The following is an 18,320-nucleotide window of genomic DNA, read 5'->3' on the forward strand; positions in this document are numbered from 1 at the left end:
TAGGAAGAACAGCACTTGCAGCAAACCAAGTATTGCTTCTATGGATTAAGGAGAAGATCTCATTGAAAGAAAAAAAGAAAAGAGGAAGGAGGAAGCTTTTGAGGGGGATTTTGAAGGGAAGTGCTGGGTGGGTGTCAAATACCAGCCTGAGGGAAGAAGGGAGACTGACTTTACTATAGGAAAAGGGACAAAAGCCCCAAGTTTCCAAGAGAAGCACCAGGTGCATTATGCCCCACCAAGTCAATTGTGGGACTAAACAGAGTTGCAAGAACTTTTCAAGTCTGGCACCAAAAAACCACCCTGACTCAGCTGCAGAGTTGCTATGCTCTTATGCCAACTCTGCCAAACCACCCCCCCCCCCACTTTCAACAAGGACTTTTTTTGAACTGATGTGCCGAGCTTCTTATGAATGACTTGGCAACAGCCCTTCCTTCAAGTCTGGGGCTTCCCCCCACACATGGGGACACAGTTGCGCTACCAAAATGGATTTCATCCACATGATGTGCTCAAATGCTCTTTGTAAAAGGAAGCCTTTGTGGAACAGTTTTTTGAAAGGGTGAAAGGTAATTTTTTATCGGAATCAGTCGCTGTTGCAGTAAATTCGATGCAGCCCATCAACTTTTCCCCTTCCCATCCCCCTTTTTTTACAGAAACACTTTCGCACGCAGCAGCACACAAACATAATAATGTGCTATTCAAAAATTGGGATAACTGCCATGCATTCCAAATAAAACACCGAGCTCACTTCCCTCTGCTCCAAAGGCCAAAGTGAGGCCCCTTAAGGCATGCCCTGCTGAAGACTTACCCTGTCTCCTGGCCGCACCATCGGTTCTTGCTTTGTGCCCAATTTATGCAGTATGTTGTAAGCGACTTTCATACTACGAGTCCAGAGTTTGCCTATTCACAAAACAGTTGTGCAAATACTACCATTAATTGGATTATACGGTTTTAATTTTTTTTAATACAGAGTATTCTTTTCTCAAGTGAGTCAAACAGCAATTCTCATTCTCGCTCTCTCTCTCTCTCTCTCACACACACACAAATGCAAACATTTTCCAAGAGACTTGTACTCTGAAAGAAGTCAAGAAAAAGTCAATCTACTCATATCGGGGTACCTTTCATGGCATGAGCAGTTCACCCACGTAGGCTGCATAATTAGCTCATAATTAGCTCCAAGCAGGAGGCTTTGCTATATGATATCATATAGCTCATTAGCTGTATGCAGCCCCTATAGCCACTGGGAGCCTCCTGCCAGCATCCCAGTGGCCCAGTTCAGAGTATCCCAGAAACTGGCAGCAAACCAGTACTAAGCACTGGAACGGTCGAACAGTGTTCTGTACCAATTCACTGTTGAAAATTGGCCATTTTATTTGCTTTGCCAGCCTGCAGAACTGTGCCAGTGCTACACACAGCAAAGTGTGCTCAGCTGGGGGAAGTAATGTTGCCCCTAGACCACCTGAACTTGCCCAGTCTTGCACAAAACTGTGACTTGCTTGGACTGGTGAAACCCCTGAAAAATGAGGTGCCAAAGAGAAGCAGCTGCCCGCTATCACCTGCTATAACCATATTAAAGTACCAGCAGGTCAAATGACACAGCTGGTAGGTCTGGATTTGGAAGACCTGGCATTATTTGGGGAAGGTGGCTATCCCTGTCCTAAACTCATGTGATTTAAAAGAAGCCACTCTGGTTTCAAATGAATGGACTTCTGAAAATCACATTTATGAGCCCAACCTGAACAGTTGAGCAGATAAGCCTTTCATGGTGCCATGGCATTAAGCTTATATTATGATGATGTTTTAAGAAGCCATCTCCTTTTTAATGTTTCCATTAAGAACATGAATTAAGAACAACAGAAATGTCTGTTATGGCCATATACTGTTCTTTCCTAAAGTGACGCAGGGGAAAAGCTTACTTTACTTTGTTTTGGTTGAAACTGGATCCCATGACTTGATTTTTTTTCCCACAGCAAAGTGCTTTTATTTCAAAGTGCTTTTACTTCGGGCATGGCACTGCTGCAGCTCTGGTCAAATGAATCAGTGGCAAACTGGCAGAACTACGGGATATTTTTCCTTATACTGTCTCCCTTCTTGTGCATACTTTGAACGCTTATCTGGACTGGCAGCTCAGAAGCTTGCATCTCCATTATGCAGAATTCCAGCAGCGCAAGCCCCAGACCTGGAGGGAGGAGGCTCCACTGCTTACAGGGATTTCTCAGCATGTGCACTGGTATCTCAGAGAACTTTGGTGCAAACTGGATGCTGACAGTATATGCAGCAATCATTTTATAAAAGTGGACCAAAACACAGTTTGCCCTGCTGGTTCTGTTGTGGAAAACTTCTTTTCCAGTTCACAGGAAAGCACATTTCGGTCCCATGGACTCCAGGTCAAAATCCATTCTCTGCAGAGAGGATGAGAACGACTGAACCATAATGCCACTATATATTTTTGCTTCCCTTTGTATGATGAGGTTCGAAGCAGGAAAGCAAGGCAACCAAATAGCACAAGAGAGACAGATCAGTTTCAATATGCCTGGCAAACTAGCCTTGTTCTGGGCTACCCCCATTATTGGCAGGGAGTTATCATGGCTACTTAGTGAGGGCACAATTAATAGGAAGTTTTCCTGAGCAGCTGGAAACTTGCTGTACTGGAAGGTGTGCAAAAGCATGGCGTGGCATGTAGGAAAACACTCTTTGGTAACCATGCCCAGACAAGTTTGAAAGGTAGCAGTGTTTAGCCTAAATCCCAGAGTGACTATAATCAGGGCATTAGAACTTCCAGTCCAGATCAACATCATTAGACCTACGGAGAAAGTTCATCACCGTTTCCCACAAAATGCAAAGATGCCTTTCTACCCAATTATGAATGCTTTCCCAGGTTGTTGCTTTCAAGGGGAAACACAACGAAGGGACACTTCACAAAAGTAAATCGATAAATGAAAAATCAAGCATTTGCAAGCAGAATTTAGGGAAGAAGCAAGAGAATGAGATACTCTGAGTCATTATGAACTAGGCTTCATGAAAATGCAGATAAACGATAAAGCATGAAGGGACAGAAATACATCAGAGGGGAGATCAGCTTAAGAGAGACAATTCTCTTTACACAAATAGGTTTAATAGAAACAAAGGAACTGAACTTACTGCTTTGGAATGAGGTAGATGGTGGGCTAGGGAAAATAACCACATTACTCCTTATAGAAATATCAGGGATAAATGTTTTAATCTGGCCACATCCTTAACATGCCATTTTTCTAGATGCAGGCAAGGTTTGATATATCAGAGCGCTCAAACCCACAATCTTCCTCAATTGCACTTTTCAAAATATGCTCTATGTCCTTTTTCAAAATACGCTCTAACCAAGTGTTGCAGAGCAATCCTATACACATCTACCCCTCCTTGCCCAACTAAATGTAATAGGATTTGCTGGCAGGTATGTGGGTATAGGATTCCGCCTGATAGGATTTTGCATCCATTTCAGCACAGTGGTCTAAACATGCTTCACATCTCTCATACTTCAGCCAAGCAAAGTTAGCACATTTGTAGCTTACCAGCTCATAAATCAGATGCAATTAAATAAGTTCTGGAAACCTAAGACTTATTCTTCCTTTTTATTTAAAGACCGGAAGTACACCAGTCTAGGATAAGCAAGGGATGCACTTGGGCTCAAGTTGTCTGCTTAGGCATATATATGTGAAGACAAAATTCCATTTAAAATCCATTGGACTAGCCCCTGAGTAAATGCACTTTTCACTGGGAAGTCTGCTAGGACTTTTAAAGAGCAGCAAGTGACCAAGAGAATGGCATGCTTTTATGAAACATGGAGCAAAGTCTTCTAGCTAGATCACTCCTCAACATAAACGGGTCATGTAAAGGCTGTCCAGGTAAAGCTGGTGGCAGAGAGGTATGCCCAGAGAAAAGCAAACTACAAAATCAGTTTTCATATTAGGTAGAATAAATAGGACTGTCATCACCGCACAGCACCAACTCAGCCACAGCAAGCCGTAAGAGTCTTACCGAACCTGCGTATGGGTTCAGAGCTGGCCAAAAGTCAGCTGCAAACAATTGTAAACTTTTTTCAGTATCACAATATACTTAAGGAGCATAAACATTTCTTTTAAAAAACAGAACTTATCACAGTGCCCTTGCAAAAGAGGACCATAACCAACATTCATCTAACTTAAGCCCTATTGTCTTAATAGATCTGTTCTACATTGCATACAACCTGTAAGGTCTATTATCCCAAACTTTTTATAGGAAATGATCAAGCTGCTAAATACAATGGCAGCTAAGAAGAGAACAGGGGAATGGGCTTCTTTGGAGTAAAATAAAATAAAAATTAGTGGGTTATGTAAGTGCTAAGTGTTACTTGATTGTGGTGGGCTGTTAATGGATTTATACTGCACATCCCAAAATGCTTTCACAGGCATGTCTGCAGAACAGGGAAGACATAGGTTGCCACAGAGCTCTGGGCTTTACCTAGTGCCCCAGGCACATCTCAGACAGAAAAATCGTAGGACAAACATTTGCCTTGAGGAGACATGGATTAATTTAGGACAATGTACATGTTAATTCCCACACAAAATTTCTGTGCTGGAATACATAGGCAAAAATTGTTTTGTGATGGGTATGCAATGAACAGATTTGTTGTTTCATGAATGGACTATAATCACTAAATTGACCAATTATAATTAGGTAGCAGGCTTCATGCATAACCATGCACACACAGTGTTTCCCCCAAATCTTTAAGCATAGGCAATGCTTGTAGAATAAACTTGATTGGGGCTGAGGGGCAGGGGATGGGACTGAACTAAGAAAAATCGGACTGTCTTTGAGAAAGAGCTGCCTCAAGCCAAATCAGACAAGCAAATCCGAATTGACAGTGTAGTTCAAGGAGTCTCAAAAGGTCAAATCCTGTGCGGGTTTAGACAGAAAAAGTCCTGCTTTCCCCAGCATTTCCCAGACATTCAAGGGGTTTGCATCTAAGTGGAAATTGCTGGGTTATGCATGGGGCTTCATGTATTCCAAACATGCATTCATCCACACAGCAACACCCTTTCACATGCTGTGCTTCTGCATACTGGTTTCCTCCTTTAACGGATCAGGCTGTGCTTATACATTTATCTTGGCAAAAAGTAAGCATTACATTTAAACTGTAAGATTGACATCTGACAGTCATCAAATGAATACACATTATTTGTAACATTAATAAATAGGAATGGCATGATTATGTATGTGATACTAATAAATATAAATTAACAATCCAGTTGGAGTCCCCATTATTAAAAAAAGTGAAAAAGAAGTTCAGAGGATTGCTAACCGTAAGTGAGAATATATAGTGGTTTTCCATTGGTGTCCATAGTGGTTAAGCAAGGAGCTTTCGGGGAAATGGTTCCCCATCGCTGCAAGGCTGCCTCGAGTGATGGAGGCCAATTCGTGACCACACCCAGCTGTTCTCCACGCATCGCCAACATCTGTGCTCCCTCTGGCTTTGGTTGGTTTGGGTCTGGCTGTTGAACTTACAGTTGTAAGAACAGGTTACTTCATGTATTTTATACCATGCTTGTGCACATAGAATTAAACAGTTACATTTGAAAAGTCATGTGAGAGGAAGAGAACTACTGTGTTTTGTTCCAGAATATTCTATAGAGCAGGAGTACTGAACTATAGTCCTGAAGCAGCCTTCCAGGTAGGCACCACCTACACCCCTGCCTCCTGGTGGTTTCTTTGTTTCCTTTTCTACCCCACTGTTTTTTCTACAAAAATCCATAATCCTCCTCTTCTTCTCCATTTTATCCTCACATCAAGTCTGCAAGGCAACTTTAGGCTCAGAGTCAGCGATTTGCCCAAAGATACCCAACAAGCTTCACGGCTGAGCCAGAACTAGAATCCAGATTTCCTAAAACCCAGTCCGACACCCTGACTACACCACCACATGGGTTCCTAGCTACTGCCTGTTTCTCTTCACTCTAAAAGGCTGAAAAGTATCTCCTAAACCTTAGCTGGCAAGAGCGTTAAGTCAAAATATACTGCTATTTATGGTCCTTGAGCCTGCCCATTTTTGGCTTCAGTATCGCCTGAGCATGTCTCTGAAAATGAATGTTCACTGAGAGAAATTAAGACAAACTTGCTATAAAGGAACCTCAGGCCCAATCCCAACAACACATCAAAAGCACAAATTAACTGTTGGGAGCACACCATGGACTTCATGCTCTGACCACCCTCCCTCAAACAGATTCCTTCTTCTATTCCCTGTTTATGGGGAGCAGAGATTGCTGAAATATGGATTGCCCAACCATTACTTAAGAGATCTTTTGCGAAAATGCCCAAAGTTCAAGCTATTGGGCATATGCAAGCAGGTTGAGGGGATCTTTAGTTAGTTATATGCAAGCCTATGCATTTTTAGGCAGAAAAATTCCTACAGTATTGCTGGCTAGGAAATGTGGGATCTTTTCTGTCCAAATGTGCATTTGGATTCTGCCCTTACTTTATCATATGCTTATAAAGAGGAAGGCCAGGATCTCTTCTCAATCATTCCGGAGTGCAGAATCCAGAATAACTGGCTCAAGTTAGAGGAATCCAGATTCTGGCAAAATATCAGGAAACATTTCCTGACTGTTAGAGCAGTCTGCCAATGAAACCAATGACTCAGAGAGGTTGTGGTGTCTCCCACACTAGAGGCATTCAAGATGCCACTGGGCAGTCACCTGAGAGGGTTGGTTTAATTCCATGGGCTGCACTGAGCAGGAGGTTGGATCCGATGGCCTTCTGGCTCCTTCCAACTCTACTACTCTATGATTCTATGGTAACCTTACAAAACCAATTTATAAATATACTAGCAAATATAAAATATAAAGCACTGCTTTAAACGGTCTGTCCCAAAAGTTGCCTACAACATTTCCCATCCAGCACAGGAATAACCAACATGAAGGTGGTTGACAGAGATCACAAAAGAGGAGTGAAATACTGTCCTCTTTTCCATCCAACGATCAGTAAGAAGTGGGAAGGGAGACATTAATTATATGCAGTAGCTCACATGTATATATTCATCAAGTCAATTTCATCAGATGGTAACATGTAAATAAGTGATCAATGAACAGCAGAGTTCAAAGTCGTGTATCATCTGAGATACAATCTTTGTCAAAGAACAAAGTCAGTTGACATGGTCTACTGCGTTTATTTATTTTTGAGAAATCAAGTGATGTACATGCAAATATGAAACAATCTCTCTCCTAGTTTCTGTGATGCTCTCTTCACCTTCCTTATTTTCTCCTACCAATAAACCAATCCTTTCTCAAAAGAACAAGACAGCATAACAGAGAAATTGCAGAAGAGAGAAAAAAAAAAAAAACTAAGCCAGACAGTCTAAAGTTCAGTGGGCCTAGGTAACTAAAATAAGTGTATGATCTTGCTGCAGATATGTTTTTCTGCCACAAACAATGAAAAATATTTCCACAGAGCCAATACGAAAACTTGGAAGGTGGGTCAAACTATTTTACCTTCTAATAATTCTTCAAAATCATCCACAAAGAACTCTCGTAACGGTGGCCGTTTCGGTCGCTTTAAGGTGTTGACCAGCTGCTGAATTTTTGCCGACACTCTGCTGCTTACTGGAACTCCTGCAGAAAGGAAATCCATAGAAGTTTTACGCATCAGTCATGCACACTGGCTGTAAGCTGAGGAGAAATGCACATTGACCTGAAGGCAAAGACAGCCAGATTACATAGCTGCAAACCAGTGACAGCATAGTCCAGTCAAGGCACTTTTTAAAAAAGGGTTAACAACAGGGCATGAAGAGGAGAAGCACTCCAATCCCATCCTCCTTCTCCATCACATCAGTTACTCTGTACTCATGGATGGTGACTCTCAGAAGAGGAGAACTTCTTCTAGCCATGGAGGGTGTCCATGTAAACCAGAACCATGAAAAAATCCATGTTTTGTTGTTACGTGGTGAATCCCATCAAAAAAGTTGCCCTCCATGAGTTAGGACACACACAATGGAGGACAAACGCAGGGCTCCATCCTCCATCCTTCTCCTCCCATGCTGATGGGAACCCATTTAAGGACCTGAGACTGCTCCTATTAACCTGTGAACTAAGGGACAATAGTAAACTGACCTTGTCCAAGATAGTCAATAACCTTGGTTGGTTATCACTGCTATAGTTTTTTGCTGGGAATCTGTGGCCATCGGTCATAACAGACCTCCAGTTAATGTCTGCTGTTGCTGGGTATCTTGAGGATAACTAAAATAATATACATCTTTCTGAACAGAAATAAAACAAATTGGCCAGAAGCATGTTGTACACAGGTGGCTCTGACTCCTCCAGAGCATGGAGGAAAGTCCTAACACCCCTTTCAAAAAGCAGGCCCTTTCACTGGGACGGAGTAGGCACAGTCCAGCATCTACTCAAGGTTCACTCACTGGCAGAGGCCTATTGATAAGAGCCTCTTCAGCATGGCAATCTGCATCTTTACTTGCCTCTGGCCTATACCACAATGCTGGTGGGAATGAGAAACTGGAGAAGTCATTGCCTTCTTGCTCACCGGCTTTCTGCCTGTTGGGTGAGTGGCAATGACACCAAGAAAGAGGAGCCAAAAGAAGCTGGTGACAATGGCCATGAGAAAGGAGACTCACTGAGCAAAGGAGCCCACTGCGATTGCCTTGCCCAAGTGTTGTCAAAAGCCAAGAGCTAGCCCAATTGGAAGCAGCTTGTTCTCTTCAGTTCTTCCACTTCAGTACTTAAACTCCTGGATCACATCTCACTATCCTTCAGGATCACATCTCACTATCCTTCAGGAAGCCACTGTCCTTGTGCATCTTTCTTCAGAAGTATAAATTCATGACCCTTCTTATTCATAACTTTTGCACTTATGAGCAGACTGGAGCACTCCTGCCCTATGACCCATCTGGCTACACATACCTTCCCAAGCCAATACATTCCTCCACCATTTTACAAGACGTACCATCACCAGTTTCCATAAGTTCAGCATTTCCATATTTTGGTGCCACCCTTGATGTTGAACCTTGTGGTCGTTCTACTTGTATTGAGTGTTCTGAGGTGTATGTGGTAACATCTGGAGGCGCAGAATGATTTTCTACAAAAATAAACGTAAATCTCTTAATTTCTTTAGGCAGGCTTGAGTGATACTCTCCAATGATATGATCCCTTCAATAAATTAAGATTTTGTTTGTTAGTATGATATTAATTAGTAAATTTTGTATCTTCTATAAGCATTCATTAAGAAGACTGAAAGCCACAACCTTACATTTTCAATTAACAAGATTCCAGGTTTCATTTTCATTGACCTTCTCCGCCCCGCAATTCCAACAAAAATAGTCTCAGTTAAATAAACACGACAAGGTAGGTGCAAGGTCCTTTCTAAGGATAGTCCCAACAAAGTCTTGCAAAGAACAAACATGAATCCAATATACAGGGTATGGGTACAAGCTACACAATGTTGACTTGTACAATATCTGCCCTAAATGCCATTTGGTAGCCATAAATAAGAATACAAGCATACTTTCCACACTCAGATCAAAAGCAATATGGACGTTAAACCAAAATTAAGTTCAGGTATGCATACTTTGAAATATTTTAGATCTTGCTTTTATAACTCTCCTAGAGTAGCCAGAATGAGCCAAAAGCAACAAGCCCTCTGCTTATCTATTTTTAGATGCAGTTACTATTTTTATTCTTTTCCACAAAACAGGCTGCATTTCCAGAAGCAAGCGTGATTTGGTGACCATCCTTGTGCTGTTGCTGAACATTTTGCAAGCTAATCCTCTCCTTTCACAGCTCAGTAACCTGCCATGCTTTCCCAATTTATTTCTTCCTCTCAGTTGCTTCTCAGCTTGCACTCTTGTGTAGTTTTCTGAATCATGCATTGCTTCAGGAAGCAGGAACCAACACCATCGCAGGCTTAAACAAGTTTTCTATTCAGAAGCCTTAGTGATCAAAAGCACAGTCCATCAAGAGGGGCTGGTGCCATGCCCCTAAGCCAAACGGAAACCATCAGAAATAATTGCTAAGGAGTTTAACAATGACAGCGCTTTCTATAGGCTGTGCCATCAGAAGCTTCAAGATGTCAGGGCTCAAAGCAGTCAAACCATTTCTGGGGCAACCTTATCACAGCAACTTCTCCATTTACAAACATCTGAGGGAACTGGGCCTTTTCAGCCCTGAGAGAAGACTCAGAGAACCTGCTAGCAACCTACAGGTATGTGAGGGGGTACCACGCAGAGGTGGGTCATGACCTTTTTTCCCTTGCAGTGGAGGTCAGGATGTATTCCAGTGGAGCAAAGCTCAGGGAATCAAGATTTAAGGTGGATATCAGGAAGTACTTCCTGACAGTTAGGACCCTAGGACATGGAATGGGCTTCCACGCGAGGTGGTTGAAGCTCCATCGGTGAGGGTGTTTAAGGATAGGCTGGACATGCACATGGTAGGCATCATAAGTGGATCCAGAAGGGGCCAGGGGTCAGACTAGATAGTCTAGGAGGTCCCTTCTGAATCACTCTGTTTCTATGCCTCTATTTCTGGTGATGCAGAAGATCACCTGACGGCAACTCATTGAGAGGAGAGAAAAGACAAGCATGCTCAAAATTTACTCTTGAAATTCATGGGTGAGGGCTTTCTGCCAAGGGGCACTGGTTTGCAGTGAGCAATATGTGGGTGTTTGCCAGAGACATATGTGACAGGTCACCCCCATCACATCCAGCCTTTAGAAATTATATTGAGTGCTGCAGGTAAAATTTGACTCCAGGGGTGCAGGTTGCCCAACCTTCTCCTAAGGTGAATAAAGCAGGATATAAAAGTCAAAAGAGATTAGACAGCAATCATCACAGTGGAGTGATGGCTCACAGGAAGAAAACACCTCCACCTTTTATTAGCAGAGACACTGGTATTGCCTGCCATCCCTCAGGATGCCCTGCTACTTCTCAACTTAGCTGTAATTCCTATCTTAGTGAGGGTGGGAAGACATGAATTTTCCATGTAACAATGTATTGCTCCCTGTTATAATGCAAAGCACACTGTGTTCTTGAAGAGGCCATTAAAATCCATTAGTTTTACAAAAGAACTGGTTTGGTGATTGCCTGAATTTGGGGAATGTCATGAAGAGGGCCTCACTTCAACCTTTACCAGTGCACCCCAGCTGTTTTATGGACCTCCCAGGGAGTTTCCTCTGATATAGAAATGTAGCAAATGAAAACACGCTTAAGGGCATTACAAGTGATCAAGGGAACACCTGACAACAGTATGCAAAAACTGAAAGGAGATTTCGGTCAAGCCCAACCGCAGAGGCTTCCTGCTAATGTCACAAAATGCAGCATTTTGCTCAGCAGTACTGCTCATGCTTTGTAAGAAGATGGTTGAAAGTGGCTCCTGGAACTCAGATAAGGGTGGGAAAAAATCCTGGGATGACTCTGCCTGTTTGTCTTGACAGTATAGGGCTGGATATATCAATGGTCATATCTGATGGCTCCCTGTGTCCCTATGGTCAGTCAATATACTTTTTATGTCCACCTCTCTCTCTCTCTCTCTCTCTCTCTCTCTCTCTCTCTCTCTCTCTCTCTCTCTGTGTGTGTGTGTGTGTGTGTGATATTTCAAATTCTTTTTCCAAATATCACAACCATGAGGCAATGAATGAAAACATATTTTGTATTATAAGTGGAGGTGTCCTGAGAGCCAAGATGGCTTTCTATTATTTCTTCCTTAAAGGCAGCACTCCTCTATGCTAGGATGGCAATCAAGTCAAGGGCCCTGACTGTACTTTGAATTAGGAGAAAAGATGTAGCAAGAGCATCTGTGGAACTGAACTTGAACCTTGGGCTGAAAGAGGCCTGATACTCCAGTTCTGAGGCCCGTGCATGCATAACCCTCAGCCCCAACTGCCTCGTAAGAAACGCAGTAACACTTTGTCAGGTCGAGCTAAATAGCTTGCTGCTATGGCAGTAGCAACAGCCCTTAAAACTGCCAAGAAAAATCACCATAATGAAATGCTCAAAAAGCTGGGAAGGCAACGAGGGAGGCAATGAAATGCCGCTCTTTAGCAGGGATGTTGCCTGAATGAATAGCATTAAGAGCAACTGACCCAGTGATACCAATTTTGGAAAAAATGGTGTGGAAGGAATCAGTCTAAGTAAAAGTCTGCAATTATACGTTGCATTATGAGCAGATGCATTTACTTTGAAGACCCATTTGAGGTTATTTCCAAGGGAAGCTCCTTTCTGAGCTGAATATACTAATTTAAAATTACCACTTTCAAGGGCAGGCCAAAAAAAAGGCGGTTAGATTCAAAATGCATGGAGAGTTTGATAGTATGCTTTAATGGGATTTCTGCATTAAATATTTGCAATATTTTCCTACGGCTCAGCCATTTTTGTACAATGACAATTCATTACGTGCCCAGCTGAATGGATCCTTGCTTTTGTCTGTCCACTGATGATGAATTATATCCCAGATTCTGACTATATTTTTGCAAGATGCACAGAATTATCTGGCATTCTTCCGATCTGCTGTGAGATGAACCAGAGCGTTGCCTGGAGGCACAATTTTAGAACATTCGGTTTGCAGGGCAGCCAGGCACAGAACTTGGAAGCTGTCATGGAATTAACCAAGCGTCCTGGTACCACCACTGATTGTGATACTCTGAGAAGAATGATTGGCACCCATTCCTCTTTCTAAACTATGACCATTACAACGGTCAACCTTCTTCTTCCATAACAGCAGGAATACTGAAAAGTGAGCTTCTCCTTTCTGCACCTGTTCAGTTATTTATTATTTATTATTTACATTTATATACCACCCTAGTATCCCAGTTAGGCAACACAGAAAATGTACGCATGCTGGTGGATGCACCATGCATACTGAATCTGCCACTGAAATTGGGCATTGTCTGCTCTGCATATAAGAAAAAGAAAATTAGTTCCAAAGATGTATGAACAGCCTAAATGGCTTTAAGATGACATACTAGACCCAATTTTTTGCAGTCACTTAGGGAGATAGTAGCCATCAAGTTATGCTGAAGATGCATATTCAACAGCTCCATTAAGTAAAATTAAGTTATTTCAGAAGAAAAATGACTCTGATCAACATATGCTTTATGCTGGCGGTAAATATAGGAACAGTGACAGCTGTAGGACTTCAAAGCGCTTCCTTCCCTCACATATTCATCTGCATTGCCCCACATTTCTGCCCCTCTAAGTAGATGCACATGGTAAGCCCACAAGTTCAACAGCCGGTTTGCCACCAGGAATGCAAACATTTCTGCCGAGAGACAAAAAATGGACTGCAACATCTTTACTAGCAAATGCAAGCTGCAATTCACTGTTGTAAAATAAAATGAGGTACTCAAATGGCACCTAGTTTTTGCTGGGATACAAATCAAGTTTCTATCTCACTTCAAGCCTGAATAATGGAAAAGTGAGGATGATGTGGCAGGTAGGCTGCTAACTGGCAGTTTCCATATAGCCTGAAGTGCCTAAACATGCCTAATCTTAGAAGCTAAGCAAAGCTACACCAGGTTGAAACTTGGATGGATGACTTAGAAACAGAGCGAGTCAGAAGGGGTCTCCCAGGCCATCTGGTCTGACCCCCGGCTCCAGCTCCAGACTTCAAATATTGTGAACTGCCCAGAGAGTTCTGGCTACGGGTGGTACAGAAATACAATCTAGTATTAATAACAACCAGTGCATGGTACCAACCACATAATACACTAGTCTTGAAAAACTTTGAACTATTTTACATTGTTTTGCCTGGCCTTGATAGTTTTTTCCTGCTGTTAAAGCAAATAAGCTGCTATAAAAATGTTAGCAACGAATAATAGAATATTTCAGGGACAACAGATTTAAAGGATGTATGTTATGGCAGTAGCTAGGCTTTACTGTCCTAAATAGTGGCATATATTTGGATGCTATAAAGCTCAGATCCAGTGTCGTGTAGTGGTTAAGATTGCAGAGACTGGGACTCAGGTGATCTGGGTTCTAGTCCTTCCTCAGTTATGAACAGACAGGTGACTTTGCATCAATCATAGAGTCTCAGCCCAACCTACATCATGGGGTTGTTCTCCTGAGGATAAGACTGAGAGCAGCAGGAGGAGAAAGATGAGTTCTTTTTAAGAAAAAAGGCAGGATATAAATCTAAATAGATAGCAAGTAAAAATCAGACCAACAAAAAATGCTTGCCCCACTGGAAATGGAAACAGCTGCAACAGTACCAGTTTCCTGCTTTCTTCAAAAGGCTGGAAAAATATCTTTACAATCTCTGATTTAAAAATATACCAGGGGCAGTTTTATAGGCACTGAATAGAGGCAAATCTGAATTCTGTTTCCCCATGAACTAGACCTGCATAATTCATATGATTTAAAAACAAGTTTCTTATGCTGATGCTCATCTGGGCAACACTAAAAAACTCTCCTTGAGATTAGTCCTAATATAGTGATTTGTGAATGTTATTCATATCAGATTACTGTTTTGCCAGAACATAGTTAGATCTATTGGTTGCAGAACCGTAGCAGAGTTTAGGAAATACATATCAGTGAAACATTGTTGGCATTCATGGGTTGCCTAGATGAAACTCGCACTAGCGTAGAGAGGGGGGCAAAAAGCTTTTCCTAGCTCCCACTCTCAAGCAAAGAAAACAAATTATTCACATCTAGATCCAATGAGGGAAAGGGAACCGACAGAGTCGTGCAATGGATAGTGTATTGGACTATTGCTGGAAAACCCAACCTTGGGTTAGTCATGCTGTCAGGATGACCCATTTCACAAGGTTGTTGTGAAGATAACATGGGCAGAAGAGGAGTAAATGTACTGCCCTGGGATCCTTCCAGAAAAGTGAAATAAAATGTACCTAACAAATAAATTAAACTTGGGAACTAGCTTTCTACACTAAAATATTCTTTGTTATCTTCTTCTTCCTCCTTTTGAATTTTTAGTAAACCAGGCTATTAAAAAGCCGCTGCATTTCTCTAAACATGCATAACTTGAATTCACCCAGCAAAGTTTCTGCACTTCAGTAGGGTTACACATAATTCATAAAATTTGTCACTTAACCTTGCCCTCCCACCCGCCTCCTTGAGCCAGCCAGAAGGTGCTCTGGAGTCATGCCATGATCCTGTGAGAGGGTTCTGCCAGAAAGTTCTGCAGCCAGCTTTCCATTATCAAAAATAAACAGTGCCGCAGGCTGGGAATTTCCCTCTTGAGTCCAAGTTACTAAACAAAGATTTACTATCAGTCCAAAACTAGCTGCTTTAAAGTAATGACTCTTAAAACATTAGGGTTAAAAACATTAGGCTTAAAACATCAGGGTTGGAAATCCAGTACTTTCTTCCACATGCCACTTCCAGCATGTTGCTGTTCCAATTGCCGCCAAGCAATTATTAAAAATCTCACCATCATCATTCTAGACATGCCTATTAATAGGCTCCAATTTCAACCTATTGGATCAAATCTGGTGCCAATGATCAGGCAACAGTCTTTTATTTATGCAACAAACTCCATCATTATTCCTAAACTTCAGATGAAACTGAATAAGCTGGGTATCACCCCGGAGTAATGGCCAAGGAGCACACATTGTATGGTGGTAGTAACTAACTGACACAGGATATGGCAGCAGTGAGATGAAGAGACATGCTTATTGAAAGGGAGTTAAAACTTGTGCTTTGAAGTTGACTTAATAATCTGGCTCATTCCAAAGCTGCTAAGCAGTTTCTTAGTTAGGTCAAGGGCTATGAAAAGGCTGCAGGTGCTTCAATGAGACTCTTTCTTATCTCTGCTTTTTAAAATGAGATAGGATTGTCAACAACTCTGCAATCTTCCAGAGCCGTTTGTAATGGGGGTGAAAAGATTTGGCTTGCTAGTGAACCAGTCCTATTCTGTGTGTCAGCCCCCGAGAGCACAGTTTTCAGCTTTATGTATTTTTAAAATGCACAGGTGAAGAGTTTTACTGAATTCTACTACTGACTTCTTTTTGTCAAGATGCAAAACCTGCTGGGTCCCAAGAATACTTTGAATCATGGCATTTTAGACAAATTGCATATCCAAGTTTGTGCAGCTATTATGCTTAGAAGATGATATTGATAAGTCTGTTCTGACAGAATAACTAGCTGCTACTTCAAATGTTCTGTGTGTACTGCAAAGGATTTAAAAGGTTAACTTGCAAATGGAAGTTCATTGCTGTTGCTGTAACACATGAAGATTCGATAGTGGCCAAACAGGACTTGCTCTTGTAATTTCCTAGATATAGCTTTCTCAATTTAACTGTGGTACATGGGCATGTAAGCACATGCTATCAAGGCATGAAAATTTGGGACATGTGGGGCTTTCCTGAATAAGCCTTGCTAAACTGTACTTGTGCAAAAGGTGGGATCAGACCAGGAGAAGAATTCAGAGAATCTGAGCCTCAAGTCCCTGAATAAAGATCTGTACAGCTGTCTTATTGTGTCTGTTCGTTGCACTTCTACTCTACCTTGCTTGTCCTCTCCATTCTATCCTCACAACAACCCTGCATGGTAGGTTAGGCTGAGAGTAATTGGCCCCAAATCACCAAGTCTGCTTCATGACCATGTAGGGACTAGAAATTGGGTAGTATAAGTATAATGCTCCAAACTATTACAGCTCATTGGCTCTTTCTGATAGAAATAGCAACGGCAAGTACCATTTCAAGACTGACACACTAGATATACTTAACCAAGAGTAAGTCCCATTGAACTCAATGGGATTTACTTCCAAGCAAGCATAGATTCAGGTTGTGAGGTCTACCTCACCCAAAAACTATGCGCAATCAGCATGTATTCTGGAAAAGTTCTGACAATATTTTGTTTCTTTCACTTCTACCTCCAATCAGATCATGAAGACTTCTTGATCTTTACAGCCCTAACACCCAAATCATTGATTTCCTTGTGTTCATTTCAACAAGAGTCTCTGCATGTAGATCCAGAGTCCTTTCACTGAATATGGGAATGAGTTAGTGTGTGAGTACATATGTGTGTGTGGTGAAGTATTACATTTTCTAAACCAGAAATCCTATGGGAATCTCCAAAAGACAACACTGTTTAAAAAGTTCACTAATTTGGAAGTAAACGGATCTCTGAATTCAAATGCTAAGACGCTGCAGACAAATACTGCATGTCTTTAATCCCAGTTTGCAACGGTGGCATGGGAAGTTAACCAGGCCCAACTTACTGAGGTAGTATTTTGGAACACTTGACATTCACTATACAAAGTTTCGTTAACACTAGCCAAATGATAAGCTATCTTTGCTGTATCCTTGGCCACCTGTTTAAGTCTGGGCAGCTTTGCGCAGCATTATGGTACTCTGAACCCTAGCCATATTTCATGTCATGGTCTCTTCCCAGCAGGCCCAAACACTACCCACAGGGGTTGATTTAGCATCTGACCAAGTGAAAGGGGCTGCATACAGGACTCTGAAGGTGAGATTCCCCCTTCAGCTCAGAATAGAGATGGTTTCCCCCTCTTTTCTTTCCAGGCAGTGGTGTGCCTGCTACCTTCTAAAAATTAATTAGTACTTTCAGAATGCAGTGGTTTGTCATAAGTAGGCATCTCCCATAGTCTACAGAAGGTGGTCCCAGATGGAAGCAGAGAAATTTGCATTTCATTGTCATCAAAAGTCCATTGTTATTTCTGTGTAATGATGTGTGTGAATGCGGGGGGGGGGGGGAGTGCACTGTGTAATGAAGCATCCCGATTACGCATGCATTCGTGGATTGCTTTTCTTTAAAATCCTGTCTCATGGGCAGGAAAACCAGCCTGCTGGAATTACTGCCCTGTATAATAAGGAAAAGCACATACTAGGGGAACTACACAACAGCTGGGTTGTGCGTGTGTTCTAACAGGTTCGACTTCACACATTTTTTTGTTTGAAGGAATAACCTGTATTCCTCCCCCTTGCAATCCCTAGCTGCTAACAAGCACTCAAGGAGACAGTTTCACATTCCTGTCAAACTGAGAGAGGTCATCTTGGAGCACCTGCCTACCCATCTAATGGAGAAGTTGAAATACCTGGTGCTTATTTACTCCTCCTCGGATTCCTTCCACAACCTGGATTTTTTTGATTTTATCTGCAAGAGTAACTGGTCCTTCCCGAAAGCACTTAAGGGCATTCTATGCAGTGCGTCAGTGGTGATGGATCCTGAGCCTTCTGCAAGAGAAGCCCTGCCTGGCATTATGAATGCAGTCTGCAGAAGCATCTAGAATAAAGCAAAGGCCCTGTACTGGCATCCATACTGGGTAGTAGAGTGAATAAGTGAGACAATACCAGGATCACACTGGCTGCACCCTCATATCCATGCACTGATCTTAAAC

The 18,320-nt window shown here is 42.1% G+C and overlaps 1 protein-coding gene across 11 annotated transcripts in view; it reads right to left on the minus strand.

Moving 5' to 3' along the window:
* DIP2C (disco interacting protein 2 homolog C) overlaps window positions 1-18,320 on the minus strand; it is a 323,243-nt gene that overhangs the window by 82,956 nt on the left and 221,967 nt on the right. For all 11 annotated transcript variants that reach the window (XM_044424777.1, XM_044424779.1, XM_044424783.1 and 8 more), the window contains 4 exons: window positions 8,959-9,090; window positions 7,494-7,613; window positions 5,315-5,512; window positions 806-897 (listed from right to left, as the gene is read on the minus strand). In XM_044424777.1, the coding sequence (XP_044280712.1) occupies window positions 806-897; window positions 5,315-5,512; window positions 7,494-7,613; window positions 8,959-9,090 (542 nt within the window). The remainder of the gene's footprint in view (window positions 1-805; window positions 898-5,314; window positions 5,513-7,493; window positions 7,614-8,958; window positions 9,091-18,320) is intronic.

The sequence above is a fragment of the Varanus komodoensis genome, unplaced genomic scaffold, assembly GCF_004798865.1.
Source record: "Varanus komodoensis strain SLA01 unplaced genomic scaffold, ASM479886v1 scaffold15, whole genome shotgun sequence".
Taxonomy (NCBI): Eukaryota; Metazoa; Chordata; class Lepidosauria; order Squamata; family Varanidae; genus Varanus; species Varanus komodoensis.